Source organism: Mus caroli, unplaced genomic scaffold (genome assembly GCF_978045245.1).
Source record: "Mus caroli unplaced genomic scaffold, Mus_caroli_1 scaffold_7, whole genome shotgun sequence".
NCBI classification, from domain to species: Eukaryota; Metazoa; Chordata; class Mammalia; order Rodentia; family Muridae; genus Mus; species Mus caroli.
This window is the reverse complement of record NW_028227262.1, coordinates 117,420,344-117,438,615: the sequence shown is the minus strand read 5'-3', so window position 1 is coordinate 117,438,615 and position 18,272 is coordinate 117,420,344. Positions and strand designations below refer to the sequence as shown.

The following is an 18,272-nucleotide window of genomic DNA, read 5'->3' as shown; positions in this document are numbered from 1 at the left end:
GAAAGTGGTTTTCTTGGGCAATTGGGAGGGGGACACAGGACACCTAGAGAGCTGGTACTGCTCTGCCTTTTGATCTGAACAGTGGCTGATGAGTGGGACAAGTCAGCTGTCTTGGGAACCTGTCAGTCATGGTGCTGAGCAGTGATGCGTGAGCACTGCTCGGTGTGTTTGCTTCTAAAAAAAAAAAAAACCAAAAAAAAAAAAACCCAAAAAAACAAAAAAACTGCTCTTGGGAATGCTGCCACAGGCTTGGACCTTGTACTGGCTATTTTTGTGTCAACTTGACACAGCTGGAGTTATCACAGAGAAAGGGGCTTCAGTTGAGGAAATGCCTCCATGAGATCCAACTGTAAGGCATTTTCTCAATTAGTGATCAAGGGGGAAAGGCCCCTTGTGGGTGGGACCATCCCTGGGCTGGTAGTCTTGGGTTCTATAAGAGAGTAGGCTGAGCAAGCCAGGGGAAGCAGGCCAGTAAAAGACACCACTCCATGGCCTCTGCATCAGCTCCTGCTCCCTGACCTGCTTGAGTTCCAGTCCTGACTTCTTTCAGTGATGAACAGCAATAAACCTGAATAAATAAGCTGAATAAACCCTTTCCTCCCCAACTTGCTTCTTGGTCATGATGTTTGGGCAGGAATAGAAACACTGACTAAGACAGACCTCATAGGGAGCCTTTGTGGAATGCTGAGAAGTGCTTGTCCCCTTGAGCTCAGTCCTGGGGGGTATGCTGAGGGAGGAGAGACAACTAACAGAGGTGCCAAGGAGGCAACCTAAAAGCTATGTCCCAGCCTCCCAGGTCTTTGAGAAGGACTGCCATGTATGTCACAGTGAAGAACATGGTTTTAGTTGGTCAAGCCTGGGTTGGATTCAATCCTGGCCACTCACTAGTTGTCAATTTTTTCACCAGAAAAGTCCAGTTGCTGGAAGAGCTAATATGTATATGGACTTTCCTCTTTGCCAAGTCCTGTTTGGACTGTTTTATCTATATTCACTCATTTTGTCCACACAGAACTCTAGGGTGCAGGATCTGTTAGTACTTCTGGGACCACATGAGGACAAGAGTCTCTTCAGGCTCCTCCAAGCTAGACCATGGGCCCAGACATACCCTAGCCAGGGGCCATTACATGGGCTCAGACAACTCATGAGAGGCCTGTTGAACTGAGTACCATGTATGGCTGAGTCACAAAGAGCAGCTATTTTATTCTGCTGTCCCCCATGTTTCAACTGGCAAGGACTGAGAAAGGCAGACAGAGATGGCCTGTTGGCCCCAGGTCACAGACGATAGCAGAAATAGACATTCTTCCCATGACCCCTGTGTTCTGGATTCAGGCAGAGGCATGGGCAGCAGGCTGCTGTCAGCTAGAAGCCAAGCCCAAGTCCTTGGTTCCTCTACAGAGGGCAACTGGGCCTCCATCTCCTCTGAATGGCAGAAGTCTTGTGCAAACTTTCCTGGTGGCAGGAGATTCTGAAATCTGAGAGGAAGCCTGTCTGCACCCAAAGCAAGTCCTTTGCCATTCCTCTGGCTGCACTATTAGTACTAGGGAAGACAATTCTCAGACAGAGACAGGAGAATGACAGAACCAAGAGGATACATTATGTACCAGCCAGACAACCTGGCCCTCACTTGACCCTCATCATAACCCCATTCCCTTAGTTCCTCATTGTCTCAAGAGGGCCCAGCCTTGGCTTACCTTACACCTGGCTCCTTTGGTTCCCCAATCCCTTGAGAGCTGATGTAGTACTGGCAAGGAATACATGGTAGCCTCCCTCTGCCACAGCTCAGGCATTAATCTACTGCCTGCCTGTTTCTTCCTGACTTCCTTTCCACTCTTGTTACCACCCGCTCACACACAAGGTGATACTTTATTTCTGCCCCTTCCATCTCTTCTCAGAACGATTCCTCTGCTACTTGAACTAAAGGTAACCGATAATGCTGTTTCCTGGGTGCTGTGTACGGTGCACGTTATGTGCACGCTTTCTATGGAGTCTTCTAATGATCTCACACCTTTAGGTCCTTAGAGAAATGACCACACATGTCCCCAGGCCACCTTACTGCTAAAGGGTAGTGCTCCATTTTCAAGCCCCACCCCCACCATCTTCCACCATGTCTACCCCATTCCTGGACTCAAGCTGTCTGAAGCCAACTCAGGCTTCTCTCTGCACAGTCACTCATATTCCCAGACTGTCTGTCAAAGGGAAGGGTGGCCATTGACAGTTCAGCAATTAGAGAGGTCACTGTGCCAGCTATGTGTCACCCTATGCCATGAAGACCCATTATGAACTTACTGTGTCAGCTGCTCTTGCACCTTAAAAAATTCATATACCTGTGACCAACAAGTACCTGGCCAGGGCCCAGGGTGAGACATTTTTGGCTGCCCTCCTGCCGGAAAGGTACCGTGGTCAGCAACCTGGGCTCTGGAATCAGAGAACATGGTAACTGGGTGTGGAAGAGAACTCCAACCCCTCCAGAGTCTATTGTTTTATTTATAAAATGAGAGTATGAGGGTCTGTCTCATAATGCTTTATGAACATTAAATAAGATAATGTAGTGAAGTAATTGGCATATGCTATGTGCACAGAATCAGCAGTGGTTTTATTACCTGCCTCTTCATATCTCTGGACTGCAGGGTTGTTGTGGTGGTGGTTTTTTCTGTCTGTCTCTGTTCACTAGGAGTTTCTAGATATCTAACACACTTCACTGTCTGTACTGGTGCTGGCAGTAGACACTTTCTCTCTTTCCATTCAATAGGGAGTAGAGATGGAGGCGAAGTATCTTGGAGAAGTGTATCCAGAAACACCCTTGCATACTCTGCCACCCTCTCCTGACCCTGGTCAAAGTTATTCTGAAACCAAATATTCTTTATTATCCAGATGGTTCTCCACTTTAGTTGAATTCTGTGCATATAAAACTGGATAGTAAAATTTAATTGTAACCCAATAGGTTAGAATTTAGGAGCCAGTGATGGGTTAAGACCAGGAGTGTGTGACTGGCGTTCTCTGTGTTTTTAAAGCACTAGCATGTGGTTAGGGCCAGGAAAGTCTCTTCCTCAAATGCCTCCACTTGCCTCATGTGGACTCCAATGAACCAAAGCAGGGTGACCCTCTCGCTTCATACTTTCCACTGTGTGCATGCATCCCAGGCAGCTGAAAGGTTGGAAAACACGCCTTTTAACAATGGGGGCGGTCCTTTACCCTCAGAACACCAAGGAGAAACTTTCCACAGCAAAAATTGGTTGGAAACCAACCAAATAATAGTTTACATGAGACCACATAAGGTCCACAGACTCAGGCTAATGTAGGGATGGTAATGTTGATTTCTAGGCCCTAGTTTGACATGGGTTTAGAAAACCGCATTGAAGAGTTCCATCTTCATGGAGAGTTGGGATTCTGAACTAGCGAAATAACTAGGTATATAAAGTTATTTTCTAGGAAATATACTAACTGGGAAATAGAATAACTAGAAAAATAACTCTATATACCTATCCTGGTTGAATTCTTAGCTTATTCCCTCTGGTGCCTCCAGACAGAACATCACTCCCCTTGCTAGTAGTACTGTTTCCTCCTCTAGTACAGACAGGCAGACAGACAGACAGTCCTTTACTCAGATGTTTCCTACAATGATACTCTATGCCAGAGTCTCTGCCTGGTAGGAAGTCAGACCACAAAGTGAACCGCACAGCCTATACATGAGTAACACACTCGTGCACATAGACAGTGACCTACCTATCTGCTCACCACACGACTTCTCTGAACTAGGGACCTACATGCTCTTTTATGTCTTCAGTAGTCTGGTGTCTGGGTGCTAACTAAACTGATGATGAGGAAAGGTGAAAGACAGAGAAGAGTAGAAGGGGGAAGAGGGAAGATGAAGACTCCAAACAAGGCAATTGATAGCATTCTGAGATCGCTAGTGTCTTTATGCATGCATATATGATACATGTAGAAATATACACATGCATGCACACAGGTGTACACGTTGACAGAGACCACAGGTTCATGCCAGAGAGAATGTGGGGACATTGCCTGTAGTCTCTGCAAGAGCTACACGGTGTCTATCAGACAGAGGGGCAGGGAGAGCTCCTCTAAGAGAGAAATACCTGTTCTCTCATTCCAAAATTACACACACGCACACACACCTGCATCATCCAACAAGCAAGTGTGGAGAAACATGGGTGCTTATAAGTATGATTGTGAATGAGTGGTGTGTGCTGCCACAGCCTGCTGCATCCAGAGAGACCCCATGTGGACACTTCTTCCGACATCATTACCTACAACCCTGAGCAGAGGGCCTGTTTTCCTTGTGTGTAAACTGTACCTACCCCTGACTTGCATCTTATTTTCCATCACTGCTGCATTTGTACACTCTGTTTCCTCCTAACTCATAAGCAGACCTGAAGGACACCAGGAGTTCTGGGGCACAGGCTTGCAGCCAGAGGGAAACGTGAAGTCAGACAACCTGGGTTCTACTTCTGGCTCTGTGGCCATCAGCTGTGTGCCTAGCCACTCACTGGGATCCTCTGCCTTTTACTTTGCTCATCTGTAGAATGGGCTCACCCACTCAAAGGGCTCCAGGGAAGACAGATGGCTGAATGCATGAAAGGTACTTAAAGCTAAGTAGGGGTTTTAATGGCTGTCAACGTCTAACAATTGGCCCTCAAGATTCTTCTTTTGTCCTGTTTTCCTCACTTATCATCTTTCACCTCTCTTTGGTATTTATCTTGATAAGCCATTCCAAAGCCCTTTCAGAACAGAGTGCAATTTGAATTTCTGCATAAGGAAGATAGCGTGCTAGATAGTAAGTGGGATAATGTTTTCAGAAGATGGGGGTCCCTGATGGCAGTACGAGAGTGGGGTTTTATCATTCCCATTTCCACTTCCCTTCCTCATGGGTCACCTGTCTTTCCCAAGGAAGCATCAAGTGGTAAAATCCCTTATACATTTAAGGAGCACTGATTTGTTAGCAAAACCCTTTCTTCCGTGGCTTATTAAATCTAAATCCATGAACTGCCCACATTTATCTGGCCTCTTTGTTTGGTTGTATATACCCTGGGTTAGTTTAAATGAGAAGGGCTCCCATAAGCTCATGTATTTAGATGCCTGATCACCAGTTGGTGGCACTGTTAAGAAAGAATTAAGATATATGGCCTTGTTGGGGGAGGTGTGACAGCATGGGTAGGCTTAAAGGTTTCAAAAACCTGTGCCATTCCCAGGTAGAGCTCTCTGTTTTATAATTGTCGCTTCAAGATGTACTCTCAGCCAATGCTCTAGCACCATGCTTGCCTGCCTGCTGCCATGCTCTTCACTGTGATGGCTATGGACTCAGCCTCTGAACCTGTAACACCCGATAAACTCTTTCCTCTATAAGTTGCCTTGATCATGGTGTCCTATCACTCAATAGAAAACTACTTGTATAGTTTTTCTTGGAAGGGGGTCCTTTCTACTCATCCAATCCTGTAAGTGTTCTTGGAACCCCTGAGCCCCTAAAGTGCTACTGAAATGTGTACTCTGAGGTTCTGTGGCTTGACCCTATAACCACATTGGTGTTTATAAGCTGGGGGACCTCAGGCAAGATGTGCTATCTCCCATGGCCTCCCTTTTTTTTCACTTCTGAATCACGATGCTGGCTATGTTGGTCACCAGCACACTGTCCTACTGTAATACAAGCATATGGGAGTGGGCACTGATTCTTACCTCAAGGTCCCGTAGCACAGGGTGGTCTTCAATCCCTGGGAACAGCACCCGCATGGTATATGTTCTGTAGTCCAGAAAGGGAATCCCAGCTCCATCCAGGTCACTGGTAAGCTCATGGATATCTGTCTGCAACTCTGCAAAAGCTGGCACAAAGAGAAACCTGGTGAGGAAGAAGCCTGGGATGACAGCTCAGTTAGTAAATGCTTGACTTGCAAGAATGAGGAGCTGAGCTTGATCCCTACAGTTCATACACACACACACACACACACACACACACAAACACACGCATATAGTGTGTGTGTAGGTCTGTGTGTGTGTATGCATTCCCTGGGCATGGCGGTACACACTTGTGATCCTAGCATTGAGGCCATGGAAACAGGAACATCCTGGTGCTCACCAGCCAGCTAACCTACACCACTTGGAAAGATCCAGGCCAGTGAAAGATGGACAGCACCTGAAGAACAATAGCTGAGAATCCTGTGAGATGCTGGATGGGGCCAGCCTAAGTGTTACTCCTCAGAATAAGGACAGGAAGGATGCCCTCAGACCTGTGATAATATTGGGATCAAAAGAGGAAGGGCTCTGGTTTGTAAAACGTGTTGGGAAAGGAAATATAGAGGGACAGGACAGAATGGATAAGACAGAGAGATGAGCTTATGCCTAGTGCAGAACTTTGAACTGGTTTTCCTTATCAAAGTCAAGAACAATTTCTTCCAGTAAAAAAAGGGTTTGAACATCCAATTCTGGGTCATATAGTTCTCAGAAATCAAACAAAGCTTGGACAGAGGGACTGTCATTATAACCTATTTCTTCTGCATAGACATGAAGGGGTACTTTTGCCCTTCCTACCTAACCACTGTGTTATCTGGTGGTAGATTCTAATTTCATGTAGATACTGTCTGTAAGGGCAGCTCAGGCCTCCAGATGGATAGAGTCACAAGGACCCAGCTGGGTCCTAGGAAAATCTGGCACACAGTACAGCCCAGAGACAAAGCTGTCATACTCCATTCTGGGCACTGTGTCCCCTGAGGGCATCCTTTGTCACCTCAGAGGTGCAGCTGTCAATCCTGCTAAATTGTGGCATTCTCCTAGGTGCATGCCCACACATACCTCTGCATGCATACATGCATGCACATACATGCACACATTGACAGAAGTATTGGCACATACTGACAAAGAACAAGTCTTGGCTGCTGCCTAAAAAATATTTGTTTTCAATTTGTTTTTTTTTTTTTTAAACCTAAGACGAAGATAAACGTTGGTACTTCAAAAGGGATTCATAGGTCCAAAGTGACTCTAGGGACATCAAAAAGTGGGCCCAGTGCCCAGTGGGATACAGTGACATGTCAACATGACACAAGTACCCTGAACTACACACAGGATCCTGACTTGTCCTTCCTGATGACTATGGTAGAGCTAACATGAGATCTGTTGGTTTTCATGGGTCTTCATCGCAGGAGAGCCCCAAGGCTTGCTGGCAAGCATGGGGAGCTAAGCAGACCTAGACCCTGTACGTGTTCTGCTATGTGGATGCTGGAGTTCTTGTTATGACATCCTGTTAGGACATCTGAGACAGGTGTCCTACTGCTTCTACACACACTCCAATGCATGTGAGCAACTGTGTGTGTAAAAGGAGCCAGGGGGCCTCTTTGGTATGCACTGTCACCAAAGCCTTACAAACTTACACTGATGGTTGATCTTAATTGCTAGCTTGAGTGGATTGAGAAGTGCCTAAGTGATTAGTGAAGCACGTCTCTGAGTATGTCTGTAAGAGCATTTTTGGAAACAACTAGATAGAAGTTATCAATGGGTTGACTCATCCTTTGATGGATTTATAATATGATATTGCTGTAGGGAAGGAATTGATGTTTGGAAGGTAGGGCCTGGATCTTTTCTGTTTCTTCTCTTCTTTGCTTTCTGACAGCTACCAGTTGAGCATTTTACCATGCTCCCCTACTCCATGACGGATGCATCCTCTGAAACCATGAGAAGGGAAACTTATACTCCTTTAATTTGGTTCTGGTAGACTATTCGATCACAATAATATAAACAGACCAACACGCTTGTGCATGTCTGGAATAAAGAACACGTGTCTGTGTTTGTATGAGTCAGTGGAGAGGTATACTTGGGCAGGAGTGGGGTGCACACATGTGAGTGTGTGCCTGTATAAGACTGTGCAAGCATGTCAGTGAGGTTGCAGTGTGGAGGTGTGTGTTTGCACATGTGTGTGACAATACACTCAAAGCTCAGGTCTGGGCTGATGTCTTCTAAGTATGGGTGTGGGTAGCTTCCTGGCTGACAGTGAACTCTCTATATAAACCTTGTCCTGGGCCCAAGCTGCCTCATAAATATGCAGCAGCTGCCTTGGCATCCAGGAAAGTAGTCTGTCACCAGGCCTGCATGTCCTTTGCTGTAAGATGTCTCCTTCTGTCCCAGCAGCTTAACTGTCCCCAGCCAGAAGCTAGCTGAGGGTCTCCTGTGGGACTGTATGGCTTTCTGTCTGCTGAGCCTTCCTTCTCCAGGGAGCCAGGCGCCCCTCCCTTCCGTTGCCTTCTCCTGGTTGGGCTGCTTCACTGGCCAGGGGGAGAGGGAGGGAGTCAGGATTGATGTGTCTGCAGTTTCCTTGAAGTCACCATGCACCTCCAACATTCAAAGCCTCACGCCTGCCTCACATAAAAGAGATTCTAATCACTACACCTAATTAGAGGGAAGAGTACATTGCAGAGAAAAAAATTAAGCAGTGTAAATATAATAAAAGGCAGTAATTAACAGTCCCACAAGGCAGATGCCAGGATGACAGCTGAAGGATGCAGAGATGGGTTGGAACCTCGTCCCCATCAGAATTCCCCAGTGGGAATCTGCAGGATCCTGAGCCCAGGTACAGGGCTGGATTAACACTGGGTACATATTACCCACAGAGTAATAGCTCAGCTTTTTCTTCCTAGGGTGGCTTACAGAAGGATGTCCTGGGGTTATAGAAGTCTACTTGCTAAGCTGCCTACTTGGGTTTGACACTGCCGATCTCCCTTCATGGTGGCTTGTGTACATTTTTCAAATACAAGCTGTGAAACACACTTCTTTTGAAATCACAGATCAAGCCTACAGATTTCCCTGCCTGCTGGTGGACAAGAACTTAGGGATTGCTCACATGCATCATGTTGAGACAGACCCCCTCCCCCCATGTCTTCCCTAGAGGAGACTATGAACTCCCCTTGCCCCAAAGCCAGAGTGTTGAATCTGGACACAGTGCTTGATGTATAAATGATCCTAGTAACATATCTGGAAGGAGTAAGGAGTAAACCAATGTCAGGTGGCTAGACAGGGCTTTGAGCTGTGACCCTGGCTAAGTTCAGAGACTGGCAGAAAGGTTCTGTAGTTAGAATGCCCAGTCTGTGAGGCCACCACCCACTGTAGCTCAGTGTGCTGGGCTGTGAACAGGAGGCACACACACATATACACCTACCCCCTCGTACTCATACAAGTGCAGGCATGAATATAAGCAACCTTCAGCACTGGCTGCTGTCACCTAAATGTAAAATGAAAGGCACAAACACAAATGTGTACATTTACACACGTAACTACCCTCCACTGCAGCTCTGTCTGGGCTAAGGCACTTACATACACAAATGTAAGTATACACACACACACACACACACACACACATGACCTTCAGCATCTCCAAATGCTGCCCAGGCTGGTTGGTACAGTACAGGCACACATGTATATAACTGCATACGGTGACTTACATGTTCTTGAATGCATACATAACCTCTAATACTACCCACTGCTGCCCAGCCTGCATGCTCTCCTATGATAGGTGCATATGTGCACACACAGAGACTCCAGCACCAGCACCTGGATGCTCAGTACCTTCCTTGCACTCCAGAGCCACACGGGACTCAAGGTTGTCCATCTGCATCTGTAGCCTCTTCAGCGTGAGGTCACTTTCTCGGGACTTGCGTTTGTAGGCGATGAGTACGGCCACGATGAAGATGATGAGGAGGCCACCAGCCACCGCGATGCTGACGATGGCGGGCAGGCTGAGCGGGCTGTCTGGGGCGATGTATACCATCCCAGGGGAATACTCCATGCCACCCACCCGTGCCTGTGGACACAGAGAAGAGAGGGAAGGTAGCAGAGAAGGCTGAAGGAGAGCATGATTGCCAGTGAGGAGCCCTCCCTAACCGCTCCCCAGAGCATGGACAGTGGACACCGCTGCCCCTCAACTAGAAAACGTGCCCATCCTCTGAGTCAGGAAGACACTGATAAAGCTCCAGCTGACTTCCCTGAGAATCATCCTGCCATCTGATATAGAAATGATATCATGGACCAGATCTCTCTCTCTCTCTCTCTCTCTCTCTCTCTCTCTCTCTCTCTCTCTCTCTCCTAACACTACTTATCACTCTATTTAAAGTTTTCCTCTTGTTGCACTAGCCAGGACAGAGGGAGTGATAATACATAAGAAGCTGGCTCTTGGGGCAGGACAATGGACACAAGTCTGGGGGGAGCTGTGGGAAATCTCACAGTGGGCAGGAAGTGCTCTCAGAAGTCTCCAGTAGCCTAGATACAGTGAGCCACTCCCCATCCAGCACCCCTCATGCCTGTTCCACACACAAGGGGGTGCCAGCAGCCTCACCATCACTTTGTGCCTGCCGATGAGGTTGGGAGACTCGCAGAGCAGCTGCACATCTGACACTGTCACGATGCATGGTTTCTCCCCAACCAGCACGGTGTAGTTCAGCTTCACGTTGCCTCCGGCCACAGGTGGGATCAGGTTCTTGCCCTGAACAACAGGAAAGCCACCATCCCCAACCTTGAGTCAGAACCACAGATGCTGGTGGCTGCCATGGCCCGCCCACTACCCAACATCTCATCTTATGGATGGACCAGGAAAGAGGCTGCCATTAGCAAGAAGTTCAAAGAATTGGTATGTGTTAGATGTGGTATGCTACGAGTTTGGTCCCTAGTACTGTTAGGTAAGAGATAATGGGACCTTTAAGATGTGGACATGTGGAGTTTTATGACTTCCTGTCTGGTTCCCTTGTCACATGTGGTCCTGTTAGAAGGCCCTCATAAGAACCAGGAAGATTATTTGGTCTTTTGTTTTCCAGGACAATGAGACAAGTTAGCTTTTTTCTTTTATAAGTAGCCAGCATCATGTGTTTTGTGACAATAACATAAAGCAAGTTAATGCATTACATATACTAGTACCCTCTCATCCTCCCAGTAAAAAAAATCAATAATCGATAACTGAAATGCCGTGAAAAACTTATCTGGAATACCTTTAGGATAATGGGGGTGCCAGGCTTGAGCTCCAGGATTCCCGAGGGACTGAAAGCCTCAAACACAGGATTAGGATAATAGGTGAAGTTGGTCTTGTTGAGAATTAGCAGAGACTGGACATTGTCCAGGATGAAACCAAATTCTTCAGGCCTCTCAGTGAGATCTGACTGGTGGTCGGGACCCAGGGCAAGGGCTGGAGCCTGGCAGGTCATCTCGGTAGCATTTAGGACCTCACAGATCTGTGGGAGTCAGAGGAGCGAACAGTGAGCAGCGTCTCCACACCAGGACTCCTGGTGTGCAGTTGGTATTACATCAAGATGATATGGGAAGATTATGAAGGAGGCAGCCAGGACCATACTCTTAGCTACTTACAGACTGCACCTAGTGGCTGTCTCCTAGCTATGGCTTTGCTCAATGTGAACATGGTGATGAATAGTACGTCTGTGTAGGAACAGTGGGGTGGAATGGAAATTATTGGTCTTTCAGGCCTATAGCCCAAAAGCTGTAACTATGGCCATGCTAACTTCCCATCCCACCATCCCAGGTCACGGAGGTTTCCCATGACATGAGTCATATATGTAGGCAAGGGCCTGCCAGGGGACTCACGTTGATGTGTTCTTTTCCTCCATGCTTGGCACGGATCTGTGGGTTCTGTATGAGGTCCAGGTGAGTTCCCCAGACAGCAATAGGTGTGTTCCCACTGCCCAAAAACAAAGAAAGGAGTGTGTGAGCTGCAGGCCTAGGAGATAGAGTGGCCGTGACAACAGTGGTCATCAGCATGAGACAACAAGGATGAGGAAGCATAATTGTGTCCTTGGAGACAAGGATGAGCAGCTAAGTGCAATAACAAGGAAAAGAATCTCAGAAGGTCAGACGGAGGACAGTGGTGACCAGATGTCTGCATTGTCCCTTGCTGATCTGTTTGTAACATGTATATCTCACAGAGGCCCCGGTGACAGCATGGTCTCTTAGTTCTCTAAGGCTCCCAAACTTGAGCCGGCTGTTTCAGCCTAGAGTCTCCTCCCCTATCCCTCACCAACCACTCTTGGTCTTGTTCTCAATGGTCCCCGGCAGACCAAGCACCATGTTTTCCATGGCAACCAAGCTACAGATTTCCTCCTTAGTAGCTTCAGTCCAGCTGAGACCTGTGACAACCATGGCCCAGGACCTTTTCTAAGAGTACAGGTGTGACATGTTCTAAGACTCAATGAGGTCTGGAGTGGCACAAGACACGGGTGAGGAGGACTCAAGTGATTTAGCTCAGTGTGGCCTTTCAAAGGATGTTATGCTCTATATCCAGGAAGAAGCTTGTGGAGAGGGTGGGCAGCCCTGTGTTTGACTGTGTCCTCCTGGGACTAGAGTAAGCAATGGACTGATTGCTGGTCAATGGAGTCACTGACAAGCATCCTGCTGTGGAAGGCAAGGCATCATAGGTAAATCACGTCTAACCACAGTAGCTAAGATTCTTTGTCAGCTGGACTCACATGGGTTTCTGGGCATCTATCTACTTTAAAGTTCTCACGACTTCTCTTTCTCATTGAGTGTGTCTTGCATGCACTCATGTGCTCACATGCACACATACACCTCAAGCTGTGCCTGCAGGATTCTTTCTACAGATGAGTTTCTGGTATCTAGCCTCCAAGTCCCCAGCCTTCCCAACCACTAATTCTACATTCAGTTTCAAATAAACTCATCATTGTCCCCAAACAACCCAGACACATATAGGATGCTCAAATGTACACATTGTGCAGAGTCCCGTTCATCCTCAGATTTCTTTAACCTATGCTAAAATGCTGGCAGTCCAGAATGTGTATCCAACCTCCCTTGTGGCATGAGTGTGACTTGGGACACTGATGAGTGCCAGGAAGATGACACCTTCATTTCTGTGACAATATGAAGGGAAACGGAACTCAACAAGGCCATGAATGTCCCAGAGCATCTTCAGTGAGACACAAAGGGCTATGTCACCTTCCTGAATCACCAGGCTCTGAGGCCAAGGCCTGGCACGGCTCTCACAGCCTGTTTCCCGTTCAGACTTTAGCTAAGGACAGCCAATGGCCTTTCTCATCTCACCAGCCAGGCTGTTTCTCTCTGGTCTTCAAGCAGAGGGTGTCCAACTATTTCTGTGAAGGGCCAGGCAGGAAATATTTCAGGCTCCACAGGCCATATGGTCTCTGTCACAATTACTCAACTCTGTGCAATCACGAGCAAGTAACTGTAGACAATACAACCAGTGAGCAGAGCCATGTGCCAATAAAATTTTATTTACAAAAATTCAGGCATCCAGTCAGATCTGGCCCTTGGGTCCCTGGTCTAAGTTTTGCCCCTGGCGAGGGCTTGCCCCAGCCTTAGCCAGAGCAGAGCACTTCTTTATTCTATCTTCATTAATTTCCCCAGTCCCAGGCCCCTTCTGGCTGGAGCTGAATGTGGAGGACACTGAGCAGGGAGCAGGTTGGGAGTAAGGTGCTGCTAAGGTCATCTGTTGGGTAAACAGCACGGACTGTATCTGTTCCTTCCCACCCCAAGTCTTCACTGTGTCCCCCATGCACTCCAGAACAGCAGCTTTCCAATGATCTCAAGGGGTTCTCAGAAGGGACAGCCTCCATGGAACCCTCTCATCCTGATAATGTCCTCCTGGCATAGAAAAGTGGCCACAGTCAAATGCCTGCAGGTCCATCTCTGATGGGAGGTACTATACTTTATACTCTAGGAGAATCCTCCTAAAGAAAGAGGTCCAAGAAAGATCCATGGCTTGCCCCAGTAGACTACTGAAGTGCCTGAATCCCTATCTGGGTTCTTCCTATAGCAGCATTGTGTGCCCTCTTCCACCTCCTTTGTCATTTTGCTTAGTGCATTTGTGTTGGGTGATGGGGAAGCAGCAAGAAATGAGGACCAGGCCCTCCCTGAATGAGTCTGGTATATGGGAGAAACAAAGGGAGGCAGACAACAGGGCTGATGGGAAGAAGGCTGGTGAGAGAGAGAGGCCTCAGTCTTCCAAGTCACTGGGGTGATAGGCTCTTGTCACCAAGCTTGGTTTCCCTTGGGGTTTTGATGTCTGAGAAAGCGAAACGGAGGGCCAGATGAAGGGAGAAGGTTGTGGGGAATGGGTCCTCCTACCTGACAATGCTCCATTCTGGTTCAATCCGCACGATGGTGGGGTCCTCCACGTACTGAAAGACCAGGTCCTGGCGGATCCTGGCCCTGTCCACCTGCACAGTCACCTTCATGTCCAGCACCTCCTCTGAGGATGTAGTGTTACAGATAATGTAGGATGGAGAGCGCCTGCAAGGGAGGGTAGAGCATGGTACTAAGCCAGGTACTAAGCCTAGCAGTGGTCCCAGGTCAACCCCTTTCTTGGTGCATCTGGTTTCTCAGAAGTAAGGGTGAGCACTGTCACAGATAGAGAGTCCACAAGCCAGAGACAAAGACCTTTTAAAAGGCTCCTCTGAGCCTGCCTTTCAAAGAGGTCTACACTTTGGGCTCTCCTTACTCCTAACCCTGGCCCCAATTTTCACAAGTATCTAGCTACATAAGTCTGGTAATGCCCTTTCCTCCCTGTCTCATTCCTTCCCTGCAGTGAGAATCCTGTGAAGTGGGTTTGGCAGGAATCAGCTCCTTGCCAACTGCTCCCTGTGACTCTGAGTCCTGAGACCTGGCTTATAGCTCTCAAGGCTGCAACTGAGCTTGCTGCACTGGGTTCCAGCTCTCCCTATGCCCTGTGAGAGTCTCACCCTTCTGTCGTTGCTTTGAGCAAAGTCATCCTCAACACTCTCAAAAGAATCCAAATATTGGCTTCTTGGCTAGCAGCAATGCAAGGTGCAGGCTGGTCTGACTTTGGATCTGACATAGTTCTTGTAGGAACACACCTATCTCTGGGAGCTTTGGCTCTGATTGGTTACATTTTCCAATGCATTCCTTGAATGGGCTCCCTGTGGCTTCTACTCTGGCTTCTGGCTAGGTAAAGTGTGTATTCCTTTTGGGCTGAAGAGCCCAGTTGGGCAGAAGGCCTTTTGCCCTTGTTGGCTCAGCCTCAGGCTTCTGGGACAACCTGCTCAGGGCTGACTGAGGTGGTCCTAGGCAGCTTCCAGCAGGAGAGGTTCTGGACCTAAAGAGGCTTTTGGTTCTAAGTTGGATGCTCAGTGGTACCCCATTCTCTGCAAAGGATACTAGGGTACCAGGCTGAACTGTGGGCAGGAGCACAACACCTCTCCCACCTTCCAGGAAATGCAGCAATTGGCTACTGTCCTCAAACAAAGGCAGGAAGAGTGCCAGCTTTTAGTCATCTTGGATGAGGGCCAGTTCTTATCCACCTCAGTGGGACCCCACATTTCCCTCCCAGGGGGCTTTACCTGTCTGGCCCCTCTCATGGGCCCATGGGTTACCTGTGGAAGAGGCAGGGCTGGCTCCCGAACATCACCACCACATTGCTGCCTGCATTCAAGTTGGTACCTGTGATGGTAACCTGCGTCCCCCCAGACATGGGTCCTCGGTTGGGCTTCAGATCTGCGAGGGTCAGAGTCTGTGTAGAAAAGAAGAGGACTGAGGCATGCTGGGATAGGTGGAGGCTGGGATGGGCCCTGGGCAGTGCCTCACGCCCTACTGAAGAGCTGCCCTCTAGAATCCACTCATGAGGCCTCTGCAAGGCATTTTATATTCTTCTGTGACAAGTGCTTTCATCTCTACAAGAATAATAGTAGTCATGATAGCTTCTGTGTACTGAGGGTTTTTTTTGTTTGTTTGTTTTTAGTGACAGGTTTTATCTATAGTGAGAGAGACACATATATATCTATGATTACTCAGTCAATGGTTTTCTTAAAAATGACTACCATTACCTATTTCATAGATGAGGTTCAGAGAGGTTCACTAAGTTCTCCAAGGTCACCTAGCTAAAAAGTACTGTAACTGAGACCTGACTCCACAGCTCTGATCTCCAGCCACCTCGCCAGTAAACAGCCTCCTGGTGCCTGCAAAGGGGGCCTGCCATGGCCAAAGGTCTCCAGAGCACCCTCCAGGGGCCAGAGCCTGGGATTTGTGAGGACTGTGCCCAGGGAAGCTCCCAGGCCTGCCAAGCCCCCTGCCCTGACTGGAGGTGAGGAGCGGGCGGAGGTGGGGGCAGGGAGCACAGCCCTAGAAGTCGAGGGATTTGGAGTTGCAGTTTGTTCTTTCATTAGCATTTTAATGGAAAAACTTTCCCGGTCCCAGGTGAGAAGCCTGTATCTGCATTTAAATGAAGACTTCTCTTTCCTTTCCCCAGCCCCAGCCCACTAACAAAACTGTACTGAACCTGAACCCACTGAGTTCACAGGGCTATGGTTGCCCTCCTGCTAGAAGCCTCCTTTGGGGACCAGCAAACGGAACCAACTGCCCTGTGCCCAGATCCCAGACTGGGGACACTGGTGGCATTCACCTGGACACACTCGTTGACCTTGGCTCTAATGTTCCTCAGCTAGGTGTGAAATCTTTGCCTTGTGGCTTGAACACCCAAGGACAAGGGACTTTTGGTATCATGGTGTGGGCAAGATATTCAACTTCTCTTGTCACATAATTGGGATCTGAGCCCCAAAATGGTTATCACCAGGACCCATGACAGTTTTCTTGTTCCTTAAACGACAGTAATCAGCTATTTCCAAAGGGTGGCTTTGCCCCACTACTGCTGTCCCTAGAGAGAAAACACTGGGTCTGTCAGCTGGGGTTCTGCGCCCCTGGGCTATGGGGAGCTCTCAAATCAAATGCTGGAAAGGACGGCTGCTTGCTATTAGCCTCATTGCTTGTGGTGTTGATGCAGGGACTGGCTGGAAGGGGTCTGCTCCGGGTGGGAGAGGGTGTTATGGAAACATGTTTTAGACTTGTGAGAAACTATTAATTATTCAAGTCATGCTTCATAAATATTTCACAGTGGGTTTGCACGGGAAATCAAAGTCTGAATTATTTGCCAGCTTTTCACTTGGCTCCGTGAAGGAACAGACTAGAAGGGAGAGGGAGAAGGAGCATTCCCAGCATGGAGACCTCCTGGGACAGAGCTGGTGATGGGCCAGGCGTGTTGATCTGGGCCTTTTGTAGCCTTGACATTCCAGGGACTAACCCACACATCAGAGCCTGGTTTGATTTGTGGAGAGAAACTGAGGGGAACCCAAGTTTGTCCCTGAAGTAGGTAGAAAGCCTGTGAGAGCCCTGAATGAAATACTGTAAAATTAGTAGGGGAGAAAAACCCATTAGCAAAGAGGAGGACTGGAAACACAGACAACTGGTGTGTGTGTGTTTCTCTCTGTGTGGCTGTCTGTCTGTCTGTCTGTGTCTCTGTGTCTGTGTCTGTCTGTCTGTCTCTCTGTCTCTCTGTGTGTGTGTGTGTATGTGTGTGTGTGTGTGTCCTGAACTGTGGAGCCACCAGTATGCTCAGAGACTCACAGAGGCACCAGTGTCTGTAGATGACCCACAGGTCATTATAATACCAAAACTCTGTCCCCCATCTGTGGAGATTTGAGCCCCTGAGATCCAGGAAACTAGGTGGAGAACTCAAGGTAACAGAGCAGGTGTGAGAAAGCCCAAACTACCCCCAAAGCCTGTGAAATGAGACATAAAAGTCCCACTGTGGACTCTGGGCTAGGCTTGTAAACTTCCTCCTTGTCCCAGACAGCTTCTGCCCTTGGAACTGTATCATTCTCTAATAAACGTCCCTGCTTCTGCAGCTGTTCACATCTGTCCAGTTCTTGGTTCCAGGACACAAGAATCTGAAAATCCCTGTGGATGACTGCTATCATCCCCTCGCCTTGGCACCAGGAAGGTCTCAGCAGCCCTCCGAGCTCTAGGAGTCCCCAGAGGAGCTTGAAGAAACCTATGCCAAGAGCCCTTAGGAGAGGGCTTTCTAAGTGGTATCTCACAAGCCACCTAACTGAGGGGACAGCAATGAGGTCTCAAGGCCACTCAGAAGCATGAGTGGAAGGTGAAGCTGTCTTTTCCCTTGACTATACAGGACTCTCAGGGACCCCAGCTTTTCATTCTCACTGGGAAACACCTAGCTTCCAAGATTTCATCCCTAAGTAAATATGGAGTACTGGAAGGGGCTGGGGTCCATCACATTCTTCCTCCATGAATGTCTACCCTAGAGGATGTGTGGCATTAGGCCATTTCCTTAGAAGGTCCCTTCAACTATGAAAGTGACATTGTGCTTGCCTTGTAGCAGCTACCGTTCATGATTCCGTGTGGCGTCTCTCCTCCTCTTCACATCTCTTTTCCCTCCTCACTCCTGTCTTTTGGGATGAGTCCACAGGGTCAATTTTATGCTAAGGAAAGTACCTGCC

The 18,272-nt window shown here is 48.2% G+C and overlaps 1 protein-coding gene across 2 annotated transcripts in view; it reads right to left on the bottom strand.

Annotated features, from left to right (window-relative positions):
• The window catches only part of Plxna4 (plexin A4), a 454,144-nt gene that overhangs the window by 42,742 nt on the left and 393,130 nt on the right, over positions 1-18,272 (bottom strand). For both annotated transcript variants that reach the window (XM_029478188.2, XM_021164546.3), the window contains 7 exons: positions 15,357-15,493; positions 14,092-14,256; positions 11,581-11,674; positions 10,974-11,213; positions 10,328-10,474; positions 9,562-9,796; positions 5,692-5,834 (listed from right to left, as the gene is read on the bottom strand). In XM_029478188.2, the coding sequence (XP_029334048.1) occupies positions 5,692-5,834; positions 9,562-9,796; positions 10,328-10,474; positions 10,974-11,213; positions 11,581-11,674; positions 14,092-14,256; positions 15,357-15,493 (1,161 nt within the window). The remainder of the gene's footprint in view (positions 1-5,691; positions 5,835-9,561; positions 9,797-10,327; positions 10,475-10,973; positions 11,214-11,580; positions 11,675-14,091; positions 14,257-15,356; positions 15,494-18,272) is intronic.